The sequence below is a fragment of the Ambystoma mexicanum genome, chromosome 7q (genome assembly GCF_040938575.1).
Source record: "Ambystoma mexicanum isolate Mex_15411 chromosome 7q, UKY_AmexF1_1, whole genome shotgun sequence".
In the NCBI taxonomy this organism is placed as follows: Eukaryota; Metazoa; Chordata; class Amphibia; order Caudata; family Ambystomatidae; genus Ambystoma; species Ambystoma mexicanum.
Window position 1 is genome coordinate 721,959,905 of NC_090941.1, and position 24,955 is coordinate 721,984,859.

The 24,955-nt window shown below is 48.2% G+C and overlaps 1 protein-coding gene across 7 annotated transcripts in view; it reads right to left on the reverse strand.

The window, feature by feature from the left end:
• PARP4 (poly(ADP-ribose) polymerase family member 4) overlaps positions 1-24,955 on the reverse strand; it is a 2,748,946-nt gene that overhangs the window by 657,661 nt on the left and 2,066,330 nt on the right. For all 7 annotated transcript variants that reach the window (XM_069639202.1, XM_069639198.1, XM_069639200.1 and 4 more), the window contains one exon: positions 20,679-20,753. In XM_069639202.1, the coding sequence (XP_069495303.1) occupies positions 20,679-20,753 (75 nt within the window). The remainder of the gene's footprint in view (positions 1-20,678; positions 20,754-24,955) is intronic.

Consider the following 24,955-nt stretch of genomic DNA (forward strand, 5'->3'; position numbering starts at 1 on the left):
CAGAGTGTCCGGTTGGTCCAGAGCAGGTGGAGGACTACTGGGCCCTGTGGGCTGCGGTGTGGAGACTGGAGCCGGTAGCTGCTGCAGAGGCTGGTGTGGAACCGCCTGTACTGTGGGAGGTAAGGGAGCCGGAATCGAAAGAGCCGGCAGGGGCAGCGGGGGCTGCACTGGGGTCTATGGCGCCAGAGCCCTAGGAGGAATGACTATGGGCACCAGTGGAGTGACCAGAGGGAGCATGTCCCTGATAGCATCACGAAAGATGGCCCCCATCTGAGGAGTTTGCATGAGCGCTAGGAACCTTTCGAAGAACCTGTCTTCGGAGGCTGAAGAGGTAGCAGGTGATATTGACGGATTGGCTGGCGGCTGCTGGGGCCGGGGCACACTTTGCCTGTGTTAGGACAGTTTTTCTGAAGTCCGACTAAGGACCTAGTAAAACATTCACCTGAGGCAGTACAAGACTCCACTCTTAGTATAAGGCTGTACCACCTGAGTTCAGGGTAGCGTAGACAGAGCTGACAGGCTTATCTTAGGAGGGAGAGAGGGCAGTAGATACAGTACAAGTGAAATTGTCATACAAATGATCCAAAGAAACACTGAAACACTATGGCCCTCATTACGACCCTGGCGGAAAGTGACTGACCGGAGCGCCACAGCGTAAATAGCGTTTCCGCCATTGCACGAAGGAGCAAAGTGCGGCCCATTCCGACCCATCGGGCACGAGCACCACGCCACGGCGGAAGTGCAAAGTCCGCGATGGCGGAAATGACCCCAAAACGGCCCACACCGCCGCCGTACGGCGCCCTAGGTGCTATACCGCCACCCCTCTTAGCGGTCACCGCAGTGTGCGCCTACCGGAAAGTACGGTGACCGGAAATATACGGAAACGGAAGTAAAAACATGGGCCCGGAACGGGAAACATCCCGCCGTACACCTATAAAACCACTAAAACCACACAACCACTAAAATCACTACCCTGAAACACACCCCAACCCGTCACCCACCCTAGCGAAACCAAGAAAAATGGGAAAAGTAGCGAAGAAAGCGTGCGACCGCAAGCGGCAGGTCCACTTCTCCCGTGAGGAACTCACCGTGCTAACAGAGACCCTCCAGGAGAATGCTGCCGTCGTCTTCTCCACGCAAATGACCAGAACGGCACTTGCAAACAAGAAGACCATATGGGCTCTGGTGGCACAGCGGGTAAGTGCGGTGGGGACCGCACCCCGCACCCTACAGCAATGCCGCAAGCGATGGGACGACCTGCGGATACGCGTCCGCAGCATACTCTCTGCCAACCGCAACATTGCCACAGCCTCCGGGGGAGGTCCTGAATCACCCATCAAGTTGACCCCCTGGGAAGAAATCTGTGCCTCCACCATCGGAATGGAGAGCATAGAGGGAGTCGGAGGGATGGAGAAAGGAGTGCAGACACCCGAAGATTCAGGTAGGTGGGCCAGATAAAACAATGCCAAATCCACACAGTCCATCCATGTGAAGTACCATGCGTCCACATAGTGCAACAGAAACACATGTCCAGGAGAACGTCCACACACATCGGCCTGATAGCGCACGTTAAAACCCACAATAAATACATAAATAATTAAAAACCCCTAATACACGCACTACACGTGCAGCAGGCACACCCTAACTGCAGGCTGCCAAACAACTGCACCCTCACTCCACACACAAATTAAAGCACCTCCAAGGCCCCGACCCAAATCACCCTCAGGTACCACCCCAAAGCATGTGATACAATGCCATTCCAATTCCCACAGACCCATCAATAACCCTCGCCCTCCTTTACTCCACCACAGGGTCCGATCCAAACGACGAGCTACAGGACACCCCTACCAGCACACCTGCAAAGAGGGCCAAGACCAACGGCCAGAGACCCTCCACCTCAGCTGCACGCATCAAGACACGGCAGCAGCACAAATCAGGTGGCAGCACAGAGGAGGGAACATCAACAGGCACCCCAGCAGCCAGCATGCCCACAACACCACCACCACAGGTCCCCCCAATGGATGCCACAGAAGGCACTGCCTCTGGTGGCAGCAGCACCATAGGTGACACCCCATTGATGGCAGCATGCTCGGACACAGAAAACGGGGATGTCGAAGTCAGATCCATCCATGACCTGTCCCAATCCCCCTGTCTGTCCCATCCCGTACAACATGAGGATACCACGCAGGGGCACCCACAAGACGACGACTGGCCATCCCCCACAAGCCCTGTGGCAAGGCAACATGAGGACAACAGCCCCTCTGTGACACCCCCGCAAATGGCCATGGCCCAGCAGAGGCAACAGTCCCTCGACCAGTTAATCGTACAACAGCAGCAACTGGCCACACTCCTCAAGGACAATGCCGATGAATGTGGGGGCACTAAGGCAGACATAGAAACATCAACTGAGACACTTAGGGCAGAAATGGAGAGAGGTACAGAGACGCTAAGGGCACAAATGGAGAGTAGCACCGAGAGCCTGAGAGTCCAAATGGAGAGTAGCACCGAGAGCCTGAGAGTCCAAATGGAGAGTAGCACCGAGAGCCTGAGAGTCCAAATGGAGAGAAGCACCGAGAGCCTGAGGGGGGAACTGCATGCGACGTCCAAAGACGTATGTGCCGAACTTGCCGCAGTGCGCCGTGTGCTCACTGAGCTCTCGCAAACCCTTAGGGACATGCATGGACGTGAGCAGGCAGACACATCATCCGTTGCAAGTTCCGTCCAGGGCAGCCCCCAACGTAGATCTGGAAGGAACCTGCGCTCCACAGGCAGGGGTGCCCCTGATACCCGCAGAGGGGGCTTGCAATAGCGACAGCCCACTGACAATGAGCATCTTTGGACACTGGTGTTCGGGGGGGAGGTAGGAGGGTGGAGGGGGTGTGTTGGGCTCACTTGGGTGGCGGGTCGATAGGGTGTTCAACATGACATCACATATGCCATAAAAAGTGCACGATCAACCAATGAGATGTGTGGACATTGATCTTTGTGTACTAGGCCATCATAGGCGTACAGTCCATATTGTGCATGTCCCAGACACACGCAGTGCCACGAGTCCCGTGTCCATGTATCAGCCACCAGGCGTGAGTGCTAGAAGCATACATCAATGAGATGCTGACGAATGTCACGGGCCTCCGGTGCCTCGCAGACTCCATGAGGTGCTGCCACATCCCCACCCTCATCATGACCATCATCAGGTGCTTGCAGTTCTGCGTCAGGGGGCATGGGCACATTTCTACGTACGCACATGTTGTGGAGCATGACACATGCCATGACCATCTTTGCAACCTTCTCATGGCGGTACAGGAGTGCCCCGCCAGACCTGCTGAGGCAGCGGAAACGAGTCTTCAGTAGGCCGAATGCCTGTTCAATGACTACACGGGTACGTGAGTGGGCATGGTTGTAGTCCTCCTCATGCTGGTCCCGTGGGTTCCGGACTGGTGTGAGGAGCCATCTCTTCAGTGGATATCCAGCATCACCTGTATGTGGACGAGAAACGTATGATGTGGAATGCCATTGATACGTACGCACACCCCCCCCCCCTTCCTGCCAGGTCATTGCCAATTCACATACCCCACATAATCATGCATGTAATGAGACTCACCGAGTAGCCAGGATCTGTTCCCTGCGTGTCGCTCCATGTAGCGTGGTATTGTAGAGTTCCTCAAGACCATAGAATCATGGGTTGATCCAGGGAATCGGGCACAACAATGTGTAATGATCCTGTTGGAGTCACACACCATTTGTACATTCAGGGAATGAAATTGTTTTCGGTTGCGGTACTGGGCCTCCATGGCATGTGGGACGACCAATTCCACATGGGTGCAGTCGATGGCACCAATGCAACCCGGTATGCCGGCAAGTGCATGGAATCCCACTTTTGTGTTGGTAATTTCCTGCTCCGAGCGTGGTAGAGAGATGTAGTCGTCTGCGTGCTGCAGGAGGGCATCGAGCACTTGCAATAGTGTCCGTGAGAACAGTGGCTGAGAAATGCCATGCAACTGTCCGACTGTGTGCTGGTAGGTGCCTGTGGCCAGGAAGTGGAGTACAGACACCACCTTCAGTAGGGGTGGGATGGCGGTTGGGCTATCTATCATGCTGACAAGGTCAGCCTGTGTCATGTCCACAATGGCGGCTATGGTGTCCCGGTCCAGACGGTAGAGGGTGTGGATCTGCTCATCAGTGAGGTTGAACGGATGTGCTCGGAGGCGTGGGATTGCGGGCTGCCTGCGTGGTGGTAGTGGCTGTGCTGGTGGGCCTTGCTGGCCCTGCCTTGGCCTCCTCCTCCTCCTGCGTCTCCTCCGTGCGGCTGGTTGTAGTTGGTGTTCGTCTTCTTCTTGGAGTTGGAGCACTTGCAGTGCTATCAGGTCCCCCAGGGCCAACATCGCGAGTCCTGCCGGTAGCATTTCGGTGTGGTTGTGGGAGGAGACTGGCTGTGCAATTTATGTGTTTTCAGGCTGTATGGCCTCCACCTGTGGTGATTAATTCCACCTGTGCAAACTGCTCTCCCCTTTGGCCGAGCACGTCCCGTGCACAACGCTGCAATTCGGGGAATGGTATCTTGCTATTGCAATCATGTATTTGTACCCGATGGCCGTGTAAGATTGGTTGATATGTTCATTCTGCTGTGGTCCCATTGTTTCACATACTATCTGTGCAGTCGCGAACAGACTTGTGAAGGGTCAGTGGAACGTAGTACTCGAGTAACGGTGGGCCCTCATGCATCACTGTACCGAGTTGCAACGACGGGCGGGGCGTCCCATTTGTGGGTGAAGGCAGTTGCCATTTTCACACACAGCCGCACTCGATGGAATAATTAGTGATTTCAATCGGCCACAGATGCCTTTTCGACGTGATGTTGCAAATGAGGAATTCGAAGGGCGGCGCTTTCGGTTTCCAGCTAGCGGCGAGGAGATGCCCACAGGTCTGACTGCAAATATAACGTTCTATTGTTCAATGTCCTTGAGACAGGGCCCATGGCGAGGAAGCAATGATTGATATGAATAGTTTGGGATGCGCAATAGCTACGTGGGCGATGAGGCCGGCCGTTCCCAAATACATGTTACTTCACAACACTGGAATTACGGGCTGGGGCACTGTGGATTTTGCAGGCTGCATAACGCACAGACTCAATGGATGTTTCTAATGTTATGTGAGTAATTATTCAGGCGTTTTGATCCCGGGATGAGGGAATGATGAATGGATGCATGGGCAGGTGATTTGATACAGAGTTTGCCATGTACAGGGCTTCTTGGGATCTATCCGCCTCCCCTACGCTATGTGATGCAGGGCTGCCATAGTGGGACCATCGTCTATCTGGCCTTGTTGAGCCCTCCCTGTCTCGACGCGCCCTCAGACACTTGTGTCCATGCACGTTAACATTCCCATCTGATGGATTCTGTTTTGACAGACGCATGCACAGGTACACTCGTTTGTGATGGTGTTTGCACCTCGATATAGATGTTTATGAGTCGCAAGTGGTTTTGGGGTGGTGATGATCCTTTGGAGTGGGCTAGCATGCATATGGCTGTGGATTTCGTGTGATCATTGAAGTGAGTTGTTGGAATGTAGTTCTGATGGCCATTCTGTTCTTTTTCTTTTCTTTTGGTTGACAGGTATCTCCTCCCCTTTTGCCACTGCCATCTGTATGCCACTCCTGCAGATGGGTTTTACTCCCGACACCTGCTGCTTCGTGTTAATCAGTGGAGCAGCATTACGATCTTATGGGACGATCGCCAATGGCCCACATGCCCTTACGCAGTACTAGTGGCTCGGAGCAACATTTCGGCCTTTCAGCTGGACTAGTGCCTCCCCATTGGGACGGCCCTGCGGTTCTGTGCGCTTCCATGTTGCCTTTTCGTACGTGAATGTGGCTCTGTGTACCATGGGGGAACAGGGCGACACACAAGTAGTGGCTGGTCATTTCCTGCGGATGCAGCCCACAATGGTGATTAGTGTTTTGGAGTTCATGGCCTGATGGCTGTATGGGCTTGGTGACTTTGATGTGCATAAAATTTCTATTCTGATTTGGCCCGTGTAGCGTTTTTCTTTGCAAGTGATGTGGCATATGCCTATTTGGGGGGCGATGTATTGTGAGGAGATCTGCATTGGGTTCCAGCTTCGGGGTTTAGTTGCGTGGTACTGTACTGGGCGCGTTTGCCTACTAAGCCCGTGAGGTCAGGGATGGGGGCTGCCAATATGACAGTTTGAATGTTGTCATGCTCAGGGGCGGGGGATTGGGTTTTGTGTAACAGATGCCGGTCAGCCAGGTGGACTGGTGGAATGATGTGATTCTCGGAATATTGCTGGTCACAGGTGCCTGTGTTTGCGTGCGTTTCTTGGTGGGGGACTGTGGTCATGTCCATTGGGATGGCTTCTATATTCGTGCCATCTGTGCCCTGCAGCTCCCATTGGCCCCTCTTGTGTTTCTTTTGTTCGTTGCCATGCATGGGTGACTTGTACATTTCAATGGTTGCATTGTGACTTCATTGCACCTACGGGGAGTTGTACTTTGTGGGCAGGGAGCGGTGTACAGGCACTCAGTGGGGCCGTTTACGGTTGATTCGCGATGCCGTACTTCTCATCATGGCGGAATGGTACATTACGCCATGCCTGATGGCGTTAGGTACATGTCGCTACGGTCGGAATTGGCGTACCCTTGCGCCATGGTGGTGTTTGCGGTTTCGCATGGCGCGCGCGCGCGTGCTTGGTGCAGTTAGCGTTGGCGTTCACTACGGTGTCGCTAATGGCTTCGTACTTTGCGGTGACGGGTCATAGTCGCACCGAGCGCTATTCGATGGCGGTATTGCATTTGCGCCATCGTTTTCCGATTTCCGCAAGGGTCGTAATGAGGGCCTATGTATTGTAAAAATAAAGGATTTATTTAAATACAGGTACGGCCAGATAAATCTAGGGGTTAATTAAGTACTAACACATTATATGAAATCACAATATAAAACCCAACACTATACCTGAAAGTACACAGACCCAAGTATAAACCTTATTTGGAACACCTAACAGTAGTTCTAGGGAAGTAAAAACCTTGTTATACACATTTAGTATAGGTCAAGCCTATACTTTGGGAGTAAAAGACCAATGGTTACTTTCAGATTACTTTTGGTAATACAAGGGCAGTAGGCCCTTCCAGTTGTACAGTGACTCTTGGAACAAATCACATAAACAGTCAACTGGACAATATACTTTTTTGGTGAATAGTGAAACATTTATTCTAGGTGCAGTAGAAACCTAAGGAAGTAATACACAATTACAGATGCTTTGGAAATCAGGGAACCCCAGATTGAGGAAAGCAATAGCTCTGGTAACTTGTTTTGGATGGCACACAGCTAACACAAGGTAAATAAAACCCACATACTTTAACTTCACAAAGAAGGGGAAAGTAAAACCCAATGTCACACTTTCCTGAATAGATATTCTAGGTAGGGAACAACCTAATGTAGACTTATTAAGGACAAGCTAGCAGCAAGTCAGGGGAAGCAAGACCCAGTTGGGGGACACTCATACAGTTATCCTAACAGGACTAACCTGGTGATAACAACAGTTGGAGGACACTCATATAATTACCCTACAGGAATAATCTGGTGAAACCAACACATTACTTTTGTAAAGAGGCACAACCTTATCACAGGAGAGTAAAAAACCTTTACATCTACTTTCTTTTAGACTGGCAAAACAGCGGCTAAGGAAGAAAAGATGTTAACCATACTTTTAAGAATAGTGCATCACACATTCAAGATCAGTAAGAACTTTTGTAACTGTTCACTCTTAGAATTACAGTTACCAACCAACGCTTTACAAGTAAGTAAAACACTTCTTTTCTAGGCAGAAGTCCTAATCCCTTCAAAGTCTTTCCCTTATTCTTGGAGCATGAGTGTTCTCGGTGGCAGAAGGGGGGTAACTAGGACTAGTGACCAACAGGCAGTGTTAGAATAAGTTCTTTAGTAGCAAAAGTAAGAGTTCCATAGGAAAACTGGGAAAACAGGTGAGTACTTCACTTCTATGGTTAGAAGAGGGTCCAGGGGCTTCACAAAAGACACCCCAGCTCATTCTAGCAATGGGACTGAGTGTACTGGACGAGGGACCTTCTAATCACAGAAGACACCCCAAAGCTACACAGAAATCCCAACAGGCTTAAGGTAACTATATAACCAAGCCAACACAGTACCTCACCAATGAAGATGAGATTGCAGCAGGAGAACTTCAGGGACTGCAGCCAAATACCCGGTTAGTGGATTCCTTGTCCTGGAGACTGAACACAAGACCTTAGAAGGGACTTTGCAGCAGGGATCGATGAAGAAGACTCTAGGCAAGATTTCCCTCACGGCTGAATGCGGTTCTGCGGATTTGGTGCCTTTTCAAGGAGCACAGAAGACAGAAAATCACGGTTGAATTCTCATCGTTTAAAAGGTCCAGTACTCTTGTGAGCGGACTTTTCAGACTCGATTCATGTCTCTGGAGATACACCAGGATGCCCACGAAGTTTCAGCAACATTCGGAAGACCGTGCACCGCACAGTGGCTGGAGATCCCAGGGTATTGGGGTACTGCAAGAACGCAAGGTCGTAGCAACCTGTGGGATGGCTCAAAATGCAGGTCTTCTTGAGTCTAGTGGGTCTCACCAGGCTCTAGGTTCGGGTCGTCATTTCCGGAGACCCCAGGTCGATTGGAAGGAAGGGCTGCAGCAGGCTCAGTTTACACAGCAGGCTCTCCGGTCAATGGAAATCATTCCTGCCGATTTTCCTTTGTCATCCTCTTCGGTTTTCTTTTCCAGTGGTCGACATGACTTCAGCTTCCAGGTTCGCAGTATTTATCAGGAATTACAACACAACCTCTGCATTCTCTACCTGCATTTTACAATAAGGGGTAGTCTGCTTGTCCAATCAGGACAGCCAGCCCCCCACTGGGATTTGTCCCAGTTGAAGGAAGGCGTAAGACAAAGGATGAGGTAGTTTTGGACTCCTCCCCCACTTCGTGTGCTTACAGACTGACTGGAGCCTGGGCGGGGTGTGTACAAGGGACTCCCGACAAAGACAAAACTCACACAAAGGAATTTCCCACCCTGGCTGTCAGGGGAAGGAACAAGAAATGACAGGAAACACTAAAATGGCAGAAAAAGAAGACAGGGGCCATTTTGGTAAAATGAGCACCTATAGGTGCCTTTACTGCAGCTGTGATCACAGCCGGCAGTAAAGGTGCACCAAATTAGTAAAAGGCATCACTGCCACCAGCCATTAAAGGTAAGCTTATTACTGTAACAGAATTGTTACCGTTTTAATGTGAAAGGGGATGCATTGCATCTCCCCAGCACTCCACATACGGTGGGGTGTGCTGGTTTCACAGAATAAAATGTAAAAGGGATCCAAAGATCCTTTCTACCCTTGGAAACTGTAGTTCACTTAAGGTTAGCACAAAAAAGTTAAATGGGGAGCCCCTAGGGCAATCCAGCAACAACAGGCACTTATTGCCAATAAGTTCTTATACATGATAACTGTAAAAAGACACTCTGGAGAGTCTTAAACATTACATCCATAAAAATAGTTAAGGATTAGGTGAGTGTGGAAAAAGGTTCCCACTTACTGAGGTATTTATGAAAAATGTCCCACTAGAAAAGCAAAAATGTTCTGGAGTTGAACCAGGAAAGGAAGATTTACCAGCTCTGTGGAAATCTTACCTAACAGCCTGTGGTGCAGGGGAAACCTACCCTGCGCTGCTGATGGATAAACAGTAGGCCACGTACCTAGTTGACACCAGTCCCACTTTGTAACTCATACTCCCACCTGCCAAGGAGTGGCATCGGATGAGCAGCCCTTTTATCTGGCACGGCGGCCATTTTGTCTAGCTGCGTGCCATGTGCCGAAGTCGTGGTGCTTTGCTCACTGGGCCCGGCCTCCTTCAAGATTTTTGGCGGTGGATCATGAGACCTATCCTGCGCCTCAGGCCGGGGCCTGGATGGCGTATTGCCCTCGGCAGTGTCGCCGGTAGTGCTGCGTGCAGGCGCCCCCTCGGATATTAGGCCGGTACTACAGCATTGCCCCTCGGGTGCAGACACAGTAGAAGAACCATGCAGTCCCTCAGCACTGCGGCCGGAAGGATCCGATGAGCCTCTCGGCCGTGAGGCCGGTAGCTGGACTAGCCTCGGTACGTGTGCCGGTGTGAAAACCAGAAAGGTTCCTCCCACTCTGGCGTTTGCTTGGGAAGGAGTCGCCCGTACGGGGTGCAATGGAAAATAGCGGGCCTCCCTTGGGCCTCGATCTCTGTCTGTCAAAGTCCTTCAGATCTTCAGAAGGCGATCTTTCGAAGAGCTCCCTCCACGGAGCTAGCCTGTTCTTCAATGCACGTGGAGCAAGTGCATCGCACGCGGTACAACCTACCCAGCCGTAGTCGGGACCAAGGCAGCGGAGGCAAAGAGCGTGGGGGGCGGATATAGGGAAGAGCCCCTCGCAGGCTGGACACCTGCTGAATCCCGCTGATGCGCTATGGAGGAGAGTGGCGCTGGAGAATCAAGTACCTGATTGACAAAAAGAAGACAAAAAAATAGAAGTATCAGGGGATGTGCGCATGGTATTACATGGCCGAATCCAAACCCAGGAGCGCTGGCGAAATAGGCCTGTTCCCGTCGATGCGGAAAAAGGGACTGAGGAGTCAGGGGAGCGCATGCTCCCAGGGCCGCACCCCCACAAGCCTCTAAATGTTAAGGGGGAGAAGGTTTTTCTGGTGAATCAGTGTTCATGAAGCAAGCAGAGTGCACGGTTAAAAGGAAATAAGGTCATATTTACTAGCCCCAAGGTCATATCTGGCGCAGAGAGCGTAATGCATCGCCGACACAGAGCCACCAGGTGACAGAAATGTTCCCAAAGAGCGGCTTCGTTGGGGGATAGATATCAAAGATGAGGAATCCATTAGAAACCCTTGAGCCGTCTCTGAGACTCAATTCCTTGAGCCATCTGTGACATTGCCTTCGTGCAGAGTAGTACCTGACTCCATAACAGAACACAGAGGCATGTGGAGATGGGGGTAAGGAAGGCCTCCAATGTGCAATGAAGACAGCAGGACAGAGTGGCTGCTGTAGTGCCAGGTAGGACTCTACCAAAATTGGTAGACTCCTATTGGGGGATGAGGAAGCTATTGGGTAAAGGAATGCTTTTACTCAGTATACAAACACGTCCTGATTCCTGAGAAGGATTTGGAGCTGTGGTTGTGACAAAGTCCCTAGCTTGGTTTTGTGTACTGATAAGTGAGTGACCCAGAAGACTGCCGCTCACCCTCCCTTATTCCCCATCACATGCAAGGGACAGTCACTAGGGCAACCTTACCACCATAGATACTCCTGACCCTTTGAGGGAATCAATGAGTAGCAACCCCACAGAGACAGCACACTGCTTCCCTCTTGCAGGTACAAGAATCCCATATGGATTTACATGGTGAAAGGAAGGGACCAGAACTAGGGCTGGAAATTTGAGAGGCAGATCCCCTCCCCCGCAGTCATTGTCCAATGCCTCCCCCACATACAGCTAAGAACAAGCTGGCTAAGAGTGTCCACCTCGAGGGCAGACGCAGGGTAAAGCTATTAGGGAGAGGATCGCCCCATGGGAGGGTCTAGCCAGCCATCAAGTTCCATCTCAGGAATGGAAGCTATTTGCAGGGTTGGGCCCACCAGCAATCCCTGTATGAAAAACCTGAGGCAGGAGTTAGAAACTCCAAGATGGCAGATGTGTCTCTTGAAGCTGCAGTCTGGCAGATACTAGAGACACAACAGGGCCAAGAGCACTACAAATCGCAAATCCCCCATACCCAGCTGGCACAACTGAGTTCCCTTAGCCCAGAAAGGCTGAAAGGCAGACATAGGGTGTGACAGTAAGAGGGAGGCCTGTCCAAGGTGCGGGCGCAAGACAGATAGATGATGGAAGGTTGGGACAAAACTCTATAAAAGGCAAGGCCTATGTCATGGAGTGATGGAGTTCAGAGAAAGAGTTGGTTTGAATCTGGCTATAGAGGTGAACAGAAGGGGATGGAGCCGTTGCCGAAGGTAGGAGGCAAAAGGAGAAATCAAAGAAGCTGTTGTAAGGAGGCGATAGAAGGCTGGTGGAGAGACCCCATGCAACTGGGCAAGTAGAGCCAAGCGGCTTGGGAAGAAAGGACCCAGGAGGTGCAAATAATGTGGAGGCAATTGGGGAAACACCTGGAAAAGATTGCCAATAGAGAAGATGGTGTTGGCACAAGAGAAGAGATGGTGATAATGAGCAGGATGTTGGTAAAGACAAATATTAGGCGTGGTGGAGAGGAATAGCAGTTGTGTGGTAGATAAGTAGATCGATTGGTGCAGGGTGATAGTTCTTGGGAGATGGGTGAAGAGAGCAAGAAGGTGGTTGAAGGATATCAAAAGAACATTGGTGGAGAGAATCAGGAAGTGGGAAGATATAAGAGGGAAGAGTGGGAGAACATCTGGAGGTGATCAGAGGCTACAAGGAGGTGAAAGAAAGGAGGTGCAAAAGTTTACAGACATTGGCAAATAGATGGAGACGGGGATAGAGGCGGAAGTGGTTCAAAACGTTTAAGGAGAAGGTAGGAAACCATCCAGAACTGGTGGAAGGAAGGAGGAGATCAGAGACAATCAGGAGGGGAATAAATAGTACCTGACAGCAGGAATTTGTGAAGGAACAGATAAACCTAAGAGCAAGTCAGAATTGAAAAGTTTCGGTGAACCCTAGATAGGTGTATGAGGAGGGAAGAGGAACGCGCACCTGGCAGAGAAAATATGTGCGTTTCAGAGAGGTGGGCACAGTAAGGAGAGGCAGTTTCAGGATCTCAGAAATTGTGAAGACCCTTGTTTATGGCTCTCCCCGACACCTAGGATCCAACGTCTGCAGAAAGTGGACATTTCTGAGGAGGAGCGGGCAATCTCCTGTAGCAGCAAATCCAACTATACCTCTGACTAAGTGGACCCACACTCACCTGGGAAAGCCCTACCCAGGTCGCCTTAAGGAGAAGGGCCTGGAAACCCTAAACAGAGATTGAAAGAGGGGTACAGGAACCACTAAAACCCACATTATGGTTCAGGAGTCCCTGGAAAACTACAACTAAGGACCAAGGGGAAGCCTGGCTCCAGAGCTATCAGAAATGTTTTTTTTTTTTTGAGCATTTCATTTCCCTCTACAAGAGACTTTTCTTTTGGTTAGGTCATCCCAAAAACACTTCACTAAATTCAGCTGAGACTATCCAGACCCTGAAGAGAATATCTAGTGTGTCTATTTGGTTTGATGAAGACCTATTGTATTTGATTTTTTGACCACCTTTTTGTACACTTGCATAGAGAAACATATCTGAACTGAATACGTTTGGTCTGGCTGGACTGGATATCCATTCACGCTATGGGACAGTGTCATGTGCCACCACGTCCAAGAGGAGAAAGATGGAGGGTAGGAAGGAGACTTGTTCTGATAAAACAAAACTCTTTATTCCTTCTCTTCAGCAGGTTCTTGTGGCTCTGAATGAGGAGTGGGTACCAGGCCTTGGGGAAAAGTATGCAAAAAATGCAAGAGCGAATTGTCAGCATTGTGGAGCAGAGCAAAAACCGTAATGACATGCTCTCTTAAAGTTGTATGATACATAGGGATGTAGGGAACCCAGTTGGACACACAGTTGTTAGTCTCATGATAGGTCCCAAGCACACAATAGCACCACTGTGGATGTGACACCGACATCTGGCATTAACAGTCTTTTGCACAGTTTGAAGCAATGTTTTTGAGGAAAACATAATGGGATAAATCATGGCTGCTCAGGTCTTTATGCATGTGAAAATAAGGAAAGTAGGTCATGGAGCTTGTGTGACACCATTTATGTATGTTTTGCATCAAATCCAGCACATGTGGCACTTGCAACACTGACAGTTTGTGGGCAGCTGCATGGTGTAATAAAGTATTTATGAAAGAAATGCAGCCATGATGTGCATTCCAGAGAAGGAAGCTATCCATTAGAAGGTGTATATAGGCTTCTAGATCGGCATGCATCTTTCTTACAATGTGAACAGAATTGCTCACATTTACATCATGTTTCTTAAAAATATTGCTAAAAAGGGTTTGTCAGTTCACAATTCTGTATTTAAGAAAAAGAAACAGTAAACATGATTACTCAAGCCAAGTTTCAATTGTAGCAATCAAAAATCTCTGTCTGAAAATGAATTCTCAGATGTGATGTGTGGCATAAATTAGAAGACTGAAGTATTGTGTATGCCACACTATTAAAACAGTAGTGGAGAAGTGAATTTCTTAGCTCCACGTTGTAAAAAATATTTGTGCAACTATTTGCTTCTCAAGTCCCAAGATTTACTAGTGGATATCTCTTAGAGGTGAAGGCACTACAAAGCAGAGACAATTGTCACAATTTAAGAAAACAATCAAAAGTAGATACAGACAAACTTGATAGCTGGGATGGGACAGCTGTTTGTTTTATGTGGAAGTTTGCAAAGCCAACTTTGCCAAAGTATTACTATGCATATGGGCTTTACAGATTTGTGTAAGGATACATAGTAGTTTGGCTTGCCGTTTGTTTTCTGTAGAGCTTTCATCCAAACATGTTTGGGTAGGCCCCTTACAAGATAGCAAACCCTATTAGATGACAGCTCCTGTCACTCCAATCCCTCAAACCACCCCTACCATTCCCAGCCAACACTTGGGAAAAATCACAGCCATTCTTTCTTCCAGTCCTTTGTCCTAGTCTTACTGCTTGGTCATTGACCTACATCATAGAGCTTTGTAACAGGCCTTCCCCTCCATCAAAATCCATCATACATATGTTCCTTCATTATGGTTGTTCCTCATTAGTCGTCTCTCAAATTTAGCAGGGGCTCTGCCTCCAAATTGCATTGTATGGTGCTTAGATTGCACTGATAGGCCTCTCTCCAACTGTGTGGGTCTCTCAAATATAGCAGGGGTTCTGTGTCCTAATTGCATTGTATGATGTTTAGAATGCATGGTTAGGCCTCTCAAACTTAGCAGGGGTTATGTCTCCAAATTGCAATGTATGATGTCTAGATTGCATGGTTAGGCCTCCCAAACTTAGCAGGGGGTTCTGTCTCCAAATTGCATTGTATGATGCTTAGATTGCACTGACAGGCCTCTCAAATTTATCAGGGGTTCTGTCTCCTAATTACATTGTATGATGTTTAGGTTGCACTGATAGGCCTCTCTCCCACTATACAGGTCTCTCAAATTTAGCAGGGGCTCTGTCTCCAAATTGCACAGTATGATGCTTAGATTGCACTGACAGGCCCCTGGAATTTATCAGGGGTTCTGTCTCCTAATTACATTGTATGATATTTAGGTTGCACTGATAGGCCTCTCTCCCACTGCGCGGGTTTCTCAAGTTTCACAGGGGCTCCGTCTCCAAACTGCACTATGTGGTGTTTAGATTGCGCTGGTGGATGTCTCCCCCCACTGTGCAGGTCTCTCAAACCTAGCAGGAGCCTTGTCTCCGAACGGCACTGTACGATGCTTAGATTGCACGGATAGGACTCTCACCCTCTATACAGATCTCTCAAATAATCTAACTGCGCTTAGTTCAGTACTCTACCAATCCCGGAAACCCACCACTACCTAACCCAACTAAATCCCATACCAGCAGACCGTTAACACCCTAAACCCCCACCCCCCACCGACAGTGCACCCTTAGGAAATATACCCTACCCACCGACGGAAAACAACAGCCAGAGAGCACCCCAGCGTATCCAGAGAAGGAAAACCGAGGTCACTGCGACCACACAGCACAGCATAGAGGACCAACTACCATACCACGCCTGCACCTAGACTGGAAAATGGCCCGTACCAGAAAAGGACGCCGACAAAGAGAACAAGATCGTGAAACAAGAGACGCAAACACACAACACCAACAGAACCCACAAGAAACAGCCCCATTGGAAGAAAACATGCCTAAAACAGCCACAACCGGAACAAAATCCACAAGAGAAAAATCCTTATACCTCACACCTTACCTCGCAACAACCATGGTACACCGACACCCCAACACGGAAACCCTGAAACATGCAAAAAATGTCCTGATACACGCAGAAAAAAGACGGGGGCACTCAACAAGAGAGTGGGAGGGCTCCGACCCATTACCCCTTACATTACAAGAACAGAGGGGCAACATTGTTTTCCACTACATCCCACACAATACGGCGAAGTACCAACAACCAGTAACGCCACCTCCCACCCAACAATCGGACCCAATGAAGAAACCACCGCTGATCTTCAGCCGAGTAGCATCACAGCAGAAACACCAAGACTAATCAGCCCTATTATCAACTTACTAGACCGCTTCAATGAAGAAGCGGCTGTCGCCGTTCTTCATCCTACCGACATCAATGCGGAAACTCCACGAACAGACAATTACAAACTCAAGCACCAAATAACCTCAAAACAAAATCTCACCCAGAGAATCCACTGTAATCTAATAAACGCAAGGTCAATGTCCAAACACTCAACGGAAATATACAACCTCCTGTCAGAAGGAGGCATAGACATCCCATTTGTAACTGAAACATGGCTAGACGACAACTACAAGATCACCCTAAACAAATGCCTGCCTGAAGACTTCAAATGCATCCAAACAAACAGAAAATCCAAAGAGGGGGGGGGGATTAGCAATCATCCACAAGGAACAACTGGCCATCAAAATGGAAGAACCATTAAACATTGATAAATGCGAGTCCTTAATATTCCGACTTTCAGTAAACCCCAAAACCAACCTGAAATTCATACTGATATACAGACCACCAACCTCCGATGTGACTTTCGTAGAAGCCTTCACGGAAGCAATCACTACCCTAGCCATCAAGTACAATCATCTGATCATCCTTGGAGATTTCAACATCTGGTTCGACGAAGAAACCACAACCAAACAAAAATTCTTAACCGCCCAACTAGCAGCCAAAAACCTACAACAACTAGTCAAAGGAGCAACCCACTCAGCAGGGCACACACTTGACGCAATCTTCGCCAACAAGGATCTCATCACCACGGCACCCCCAATTCAAATACTTTGGAGCGACCACCTCATTATTCCGTTCATAATCACAACGGCGCTCTGACAAAAAAGCAACAAGAAAAGCAACCCATCATGATGAAAAGAAATTGGAGAACCATAAAAAACTTCAACCTAACCGAGCTCCTAGAACTCAGCAAACCACAAGCATCAACCATGGAAGAAGCAGACCTAGACAAAAAAGTTGCCCTACTTCATACCTGGATCGCAACAACCCTTGATGACATCGCCAAAGAAAAGCGCTTCACCCCATCACGCAAGAAAACTACAGCAAAATGGTTCACCCCAGTACTCAAAGCCATGAAAAGAAAAAACCGACAACTAGAATATGAATGGAGGAACAACAACAACACTGCAAACAAATTGAAATTCCTACAACAGATACGCACATATAAAAAGGAAATACAAAAAGCTAAGAGGAAACATTAAGACAGCAGAATCTTCATAACACCAAACGCTCAAAAAGAACTATTCAAAATCATAAACAAAATAAAAAACCCACCGGCCTGCAACAACACGCCAATCCCACCGACGAAACTTTGCGAGAACCTCGGAGACCACTTCAAAAACAAAATAACCTCCATCCAACACACCATACAAAACAGACCAAGCGTTTACAGCTCAAACCCCACCGACACAGACGAGGAACACGCAAACAAGCTAAGAAACTTCCCAGAAATATCAGTTGAGGCTTTCGTCAAACTGGTAAACCAAAGCAACAAATCGGGCTCTCCTGAAGACCCTTGCCCCCGGACATATACAAAACAATTCTCAAACAAGGAACCCCCATCGAATACCACAGGAACCTCCTCAACCTCTCAATCTCAACAGGTAAAGTACCGCAGGCCTTCAAAACGGCATACATCAAGCCGCTACTCAAAGACACAACAGGAAACGTAGAGGATTTATCTAACTACAGACCCATCTCCAACATACCCTACATAGCCAAACTGCTAGAAACGTACATCTACCAAACAACCCAAGAATTCATAGAAGAGCACTGCCTACTAGACCAGGCACAAGTTGGCTTCAGACCTATGAGAGGAACAGAATCGGCTCTCCTCTCAATATGAGATGACCTAAAAACAAACGCAGAATCCGACAACAGCACCGCCCTGATTCTCCTTGATCTGTCTGCAGCCTTCAACACTGCCAACCACGCCATCCTCATAAAGAGATTAGAAGGACTAGGGATAACAGACACTGCCCTACTATGGATCAAATCCTTCCTAACATACAGAACAGAAACAATATGGATGAAACCTTGTAAATCCAAACCCAGAGTCTCCATGTGCCGAGTACCACAAGGATCATCCTTCTCCCCGCTTCTATTCAACATCTACATGTACTTATTAATCAAACTCATCAAAAAACACGGCCTCACATGCTACAACTAAGCCGACGATACTCAAATGATCTTCAACATACAAGACACCCGAGAAGAAAACACCACACTAGAGAATTGCCTTCGTGACATATTCAACTGGATGAACCTCAACCATCTCAAAATCAACCCAGGCAAAACAGAGATAATGATTGTTTCAAAAAAGGGAGGGGACATCAACTACATCCCCTGGCCAAGAGAGCTAGGCACCACACCAGAACCATCATCAACTGTAAAAAACCTAGGGGTCCTGATGGATAACAACCTCACTCTTGCACCACAAGTAAACTCTGTAATCAAGAAATGTTTCTTCCTCCTGTGAGCAGCAAAAAGGATCCTACCGTTCCTGTCAATCACCAACAAAACACTTACCATCATCGCTCTGATCATGCCCAGAGTAGACTATGCCAACAGCCTATACCTGGGCATGCCCGAACGACTTCTAAAAAAACTGCAACGCATACAAAATGCAGCAGCCAGACTCCTCCTCAAGCTACCCAAAGAGAACACATCACACCCACGCTAAAAATACTACACTGGCTACCACTGAAACAACGAATAAAGTTCAAGGCCATGTGCATCACGCACAGAGCAATACAAAACAAGGCGCAGAATTCCTAAGCGACAAACTACGCCTACACCAACCAACAAGAACACTAAGATCAAGCACCGACATACGCCTGGAACCAAAACCCTACAACAGAAAAAAACTTGGAGGATCGTCTTTCTCTCACCAGGCACCCAAAACCTGGAATTACCTACCTAAGAAAATACGAATACAACAAACCACCTAGCATTCAGGAAACTCCTCAAATCATGGCTCTTCAAAACGTAACCACAACGGAGACGCACTAGAATGCCCAGACATTAAAACAATGACGAAAATAACTCCAACCTCGACCGCACTCAAATTGGACAAACACTCAAACCAAAGAACCAACCATTCGACAGAGCATAAGACATCATGGAAAATAGACACAAAGGAAGGCTGCAGAGACTGACCACATACCTAGACCCAGACGAAAGCCCCAAGTGACATTCGCACTCGTAAGTACCGGACGAACATATCCAGACCGGCATTCGCATCTAGATAGACATTGGCCTGCATCGCATCTGGATAGGATCGATTGAAGGATAACATGCCAGTGCCTAGGAAAAACGTGAATGCTAACATGTGCCACACATAGAGTTGTCAACACCAGCCTGCATGGCGCTCAGACGGAGTTGTGAATGTTAGCATGCCCACACCAGGACGGGTCTCTAGACACTAGCCTACGCCGCATCGGGATGGGGGTGTGAGGGTTGGCATGACCACACCTGGATGGAGTCCTAAACATTGGCCTGCGTCACTTCTAGATGGGAATGTGAGGGCCAACAGGTGCCACACTCAGACAGAACTATGAATGTTAGCATGGTAAAGGTCAGGTACCCACTAACCAATATAAGCTCAAACTCTGCATACTTATCTCACTAAACAAACTCACACAACCATCTCTCGCACAACAAGCCGCACGCACCTCACAACACTGCAACAACACATAAGCCGGAACAACAGCACACGCGGACTGACTCCGATCTGATACCCGCACCAAAGCTCAGCACCCGGTGTATACTGAGTTGAAGCTGCCAACAGAACACAACTCCTCTCACTATCCTACTTCCTCCTTCACCTTACTAACCCATCCCACATTTATCGTTTACAGATCCGCCTGAGCGCCTGGGGACCAATTCCGTTGGTGACGGTGCGCGGTACAAATACCTTTAACATTTAACATTCTCTTTTGTCATAATCCTTTGTCACAGTTCTTTCTCTTGATTGAAGTTTGTTGCCACAGTACATCACATTCCTTCTCAGTCACTGTCCTCCTCCTTCACCATAGTCCATCATGATGGTCCTTTGTCATATTCCTTCATCACAGTCTATCTCCATCATAGCCCTACGTTGTGGTGCTTTTCATTTTATCACAGTCATTAGTCATAGCCCTTTTCCTTAATCACAGTCCTCCTCCAACTATCCAGAATCATTCATACATCTGACCTTGATCATATTAATTCTTCCACAACTCCTGCATCCTCTCTCCACTCTCTGGTTTCCCCTCTACAGATCCTCTAGCTGCCTGTGTCTGTGAGCATTTACTAAGCAAACATTTTCACAATACAAAAACGAATGGCTTTCTCAATGCTTGATCAGTGTGGTTAACTCAAATACTTGAACTCCATATACTTTTTAGACATATACTGACCATAACCAAATCTGCTTCTTCCAGAAATAAAGAATACAACATGTCTGTTTCAGAATCCAGTGCTTCACCCTTGGTCTGCAAAAAAGTGAATTAGGACAAGGGATCAATCTCAATGCATGCAATTAAACTAAAGGATACAGTATGCTTTTTTATCTGCATTTCTCAATTTGACTTTATTCAACCTCCTATACCGCTCTTCCTATAAGGTAACAATACTCGACCTATACTTTTTGCAAATGTCTGCATTAATGAGACAGTGGGATGAGGACTTGCAAGCTATAACATAATAAAAATGTGTTACAGTAACATGGAACTACATTAGTTGGGGCTAAGTGACAGTGGGAGACTCCAACCAACGGTCAGCTTTGTTCAGGGATAATAGCCTATATTTAAGCACCATGGGTAATAAACGTCAGCTTGACAGAGGTACAAAAGGATCTTCTATTTATAAACTTGCCCCAGACGTCAGGAAGATAGGCCTGCAATGTAATGTGCTATTAATACATTTGCCATTAGAACATGCTGTTATCCCATTAGCAATAAGGCCATGCACAATTATAGAATGAGCTAAAACTGCACGAGAGTGCTGCGCTGAGAGTTGCCACCAACCATGCTGGAGTTGGCCCTGCTACAATCTTCTTCAGCACTGTGCACCTCCAACAAGCTATAGAAAAATGTCCAGTTGTAACCTCTGTCCTGGGGTCCCGAAGGAAGCTCTGCAATTAAATAATGCTAGAAACTGAGTTAATCACCTTTGGTAACGTCCTTCATGATGGATATGGCATTCCTCCTTCGAGTCTTCTGATATAGCCTCCAGACGAAAACTGGTCAAACACTCTTTTCACAGCTGTCATTTGGCAAAGAATGGCCATGTGCTGACTCCAATATGGTTTTAGTGTCACACTCCACCACAAAGCGATATCATTTGTATATATATTGTGATGAAGTTACGACTCAGAAACCGGAAACTGGGGGGAGGGAGATGCTTGGGCAGGGGAAGCCACCCACTCTGCAATGCTAAACCCGAAGGCAGTAAACAGAGTTTCTCTCAGAGCCTCCCCCCCATTCCAGGTCTCCACACACAGATCATTCTCCACTCCAGAGCTACTGGCAGAAGAAGGGGCTCATGCAGTAAACCACACAGAAAGATTGCGATCCGCAAGAGCAGATACCAAGAAGATTAGGAAAGAGAGTAGCTGCATAGGTGCATTTCGTGGACAGTTGCAAGGATGCGATCTGATCACAAGCCAACCCCATAGGAGAGACAAGGGAAAACCCTGGGCACATGCAGGACTAGAAGACGGCAACTCAGAAAAGGAGGAGACCCAGCACATCGACCCAGGCCACCAAGTCTAGATCATGTGGCTACCATGACACGGCTGCCTGATTCTAAGATGGCAGATTAACCTTTTGAAGACTCAGCCGCAGAGCAATGGGGCGGCAACAAAACAAACTACTGTAAGATACACCTGGGTGGGCGGAAGGGGAGGCCTAGTGGCCATCACCCAATTACCTTGGCCCACCCAAATAGAGTCCAGGTAACACCAACTCCAACTCCTGTTACCCAATCCCATAATGAGCCCAGATATGGAAAGGGACAGTAGGTAGTACACATTGAGAGTTTGAAGAAAGGCTGAGTGTGAGAAGGGGTAAATAATTTGAAAAGAGGGCCGGAAGTGCCCGGGAGAGGAGGCGGTTAGATCATGAGCCATGTCCGGTGTTAGGGAGAATTCTCTGTAAAGGCTAATTTCCCAAACATAGTGAGTCCCCCAGCAGCTTTGCTGGATTTTTGGGGTTTATTTTTTTCTCCTGCTAAGAGTGAGACTCTTTTACTCCCACTCTTAGACATGATTTGAGGTGTTCCTTTGTCTTTCCATGTGTTTTATGGGCTATGGGGTCTTTTACTCCATAGGGTTTCATGTGTTTTTGATGTGGGTTACACAGCTGTGCCGTTACCCAGGGGGGTGTCGTAGCGACCCCCCAACATAGACTCCATACCCTGGGACTGACTACTATCTCCCAGGGCATGTAAAGTCACCATTGGCTTTACTAGTCCCAAATTATGAACAGAAACCAGTACAAACCATCATATTGTGGATGTACTGGTCAGGGCAATTCGATTGCCCCGGGGTCTGTTGTTCGAGGGGGCATGTCTCCGTCCCCCCTGATCGAGTTTTGGCTGGTGGCAGTGAGTGGATACTACTTTTTATATTTGACCGCGAATATATCTCTATGGGATTTTCCCATTGTTCGAGGCTACCAACTTTAATTATTTAATTCCTATAGCATCGAACATACCGCCGGTTTATTTATTTAATATTAATTCACCGGTTGGTATTTTTTGCCAGAACTCGATTCTAAAATGGCGTTTGTGTTCTCTTCTGTGACTCCAACCCAAGTCGAGCCCTTTGTTCCACTTTTTGGCGGGCTTCTCCACAGAAGCCTCCAAAAGTGGTGCCACTCTGTCTGGGTACCACAGGGGATGTGGGAGAGGGTTTAGGCACCCTGGACTGAGTTGCCTCGGCAACTCAAGTCGCACTCTTGTGTGATTGGCCCAAGTGGTGAGCCGCCCGACTCACCACTTAGCATGTTTGAGATACAGCTAGGCTGAATGAATGGGGGTTTTCTGCATAAAAGCAGGGCTTTGGGGACTGGAACTTCAGAAGTCGCCACAGGACCTAAGAATCCGAGGTGGGAGAAGCTGAGCCGACCTGCAACGATGACACCATCGGTGGAGCCCTGCTGAACCGTCTCACCACTTTTACCGACGACAGAGGAGATCTCTAGTCCGGAGAGTCTTCTTCCTTTGACTGGTGGGGATAACCAGTTTTGCCTTCTTTTCACCTTCCTGGAGCATCTCGTGGCCGCCTTGCCCGTGCTAAGCACCCCGGCAACCGGAATACCACGGCTTACCACTATCGCGAAGAGAAGGGTAGTACCTTTTAACCGAAGAACTCTGCAGCTGGTTTCTACCCTGGCAGTGCAACGACCCTCATCTTTCCTCCACGGCGAGACCTCCTCTTCCTCTGGACGAAACACCGCTGCCAGGAACAACTGCCCCCGCTGGAGCTTCCTTCACACTTAAGGTACTGTGTCCCGCCTGGCTTCCCTTACGACAGATTGTTCGGGGTGACAGTAAAGCCTCGACTTTCTAACCTGGGCTGGCCTGGGACAACCTAGCTAACTTTGCCTGACTTTAATTTCATCCTTTGTGTGCGAACTATCTACAAGACTCTTTGGGCATAACCCCACTGTGTGAACCTGGACCGCTTCTGCTTGCTCTCTCCAAGAGTGGGCCTGGCAATTGACTTCCTTGCTCTCCAGTAGAACTCTGCCTATCCTACCTTACTGTGGTTCTTTTAAGAGTATTGAAATTTGTGTGCTTCCATAACTCTACCTTTTTCCCTCCCTTTTTTATAACTTATTAGAGTGCCATCTTATGTTAAGCGCTCACCTCTGTCTGAAAATAAGTGGTGTTTCTCATTAAGACTTGTCTAATAAGTAATGAGGGTTGTATATATATATATATATATATATATATATATATAATAGTGACTGTGTGCTGAATTTACTTTCCTCTTTGTGCTAGTTTAATTTACAAGTGTGTCTTTAAAATAAATAATTATATACTTTTACACCAAAGCTCTGGTCAGTGTTTGCTTGTGCTACTGTATCTCTGAACCTATTGTGTATACTCTACATACTGTCTAACTCTTCTTGAGGGAGGTGTGACTGCTCAGCCACAGCTACCAAGTGAATCTGTGTGGTACAGGCTGCTACCAAGTGGGTTTACTGCCAAACACCTGTAGTCTTAAATCTTTTGCAGTGGTCCCTAAGGGAACTGCACAGGTTTCTGCCTAACATCCGGCTCGATAGCACAGCGAGTAGAGCGCTCGCTTTGACATCTGTGCAGAGCCTGCTGATGCAGATTCAAATCCCGGCAGGGCCAAACTCAGCCGTTCATCCTTCCGGGGTCGATAAATGAGCACCACACACTGTGGGTAATAATAAGCAACGCTCAGATACCTTAGGTTTCGTAGCGCTATACAAATGCTAAATTATTCTTATTATTATTCTTATTATGAGTCAGAAGACGAGGTGGAGAGAAACATCAAGGAGAGGATTGAGTTGGAGGTGGAGCAGGGCAAGTATAGAGAGGAGGTGGAAAGCAACATCAGAGAGAGGAAGAAAGAGGGCAAGGGCAGACAAAAGGAGGAAGAAGGCAACATTAAGGATTGCCAGGGGCGGTAGGGGGGTGGGGGGAGTTAGAGCAGGGA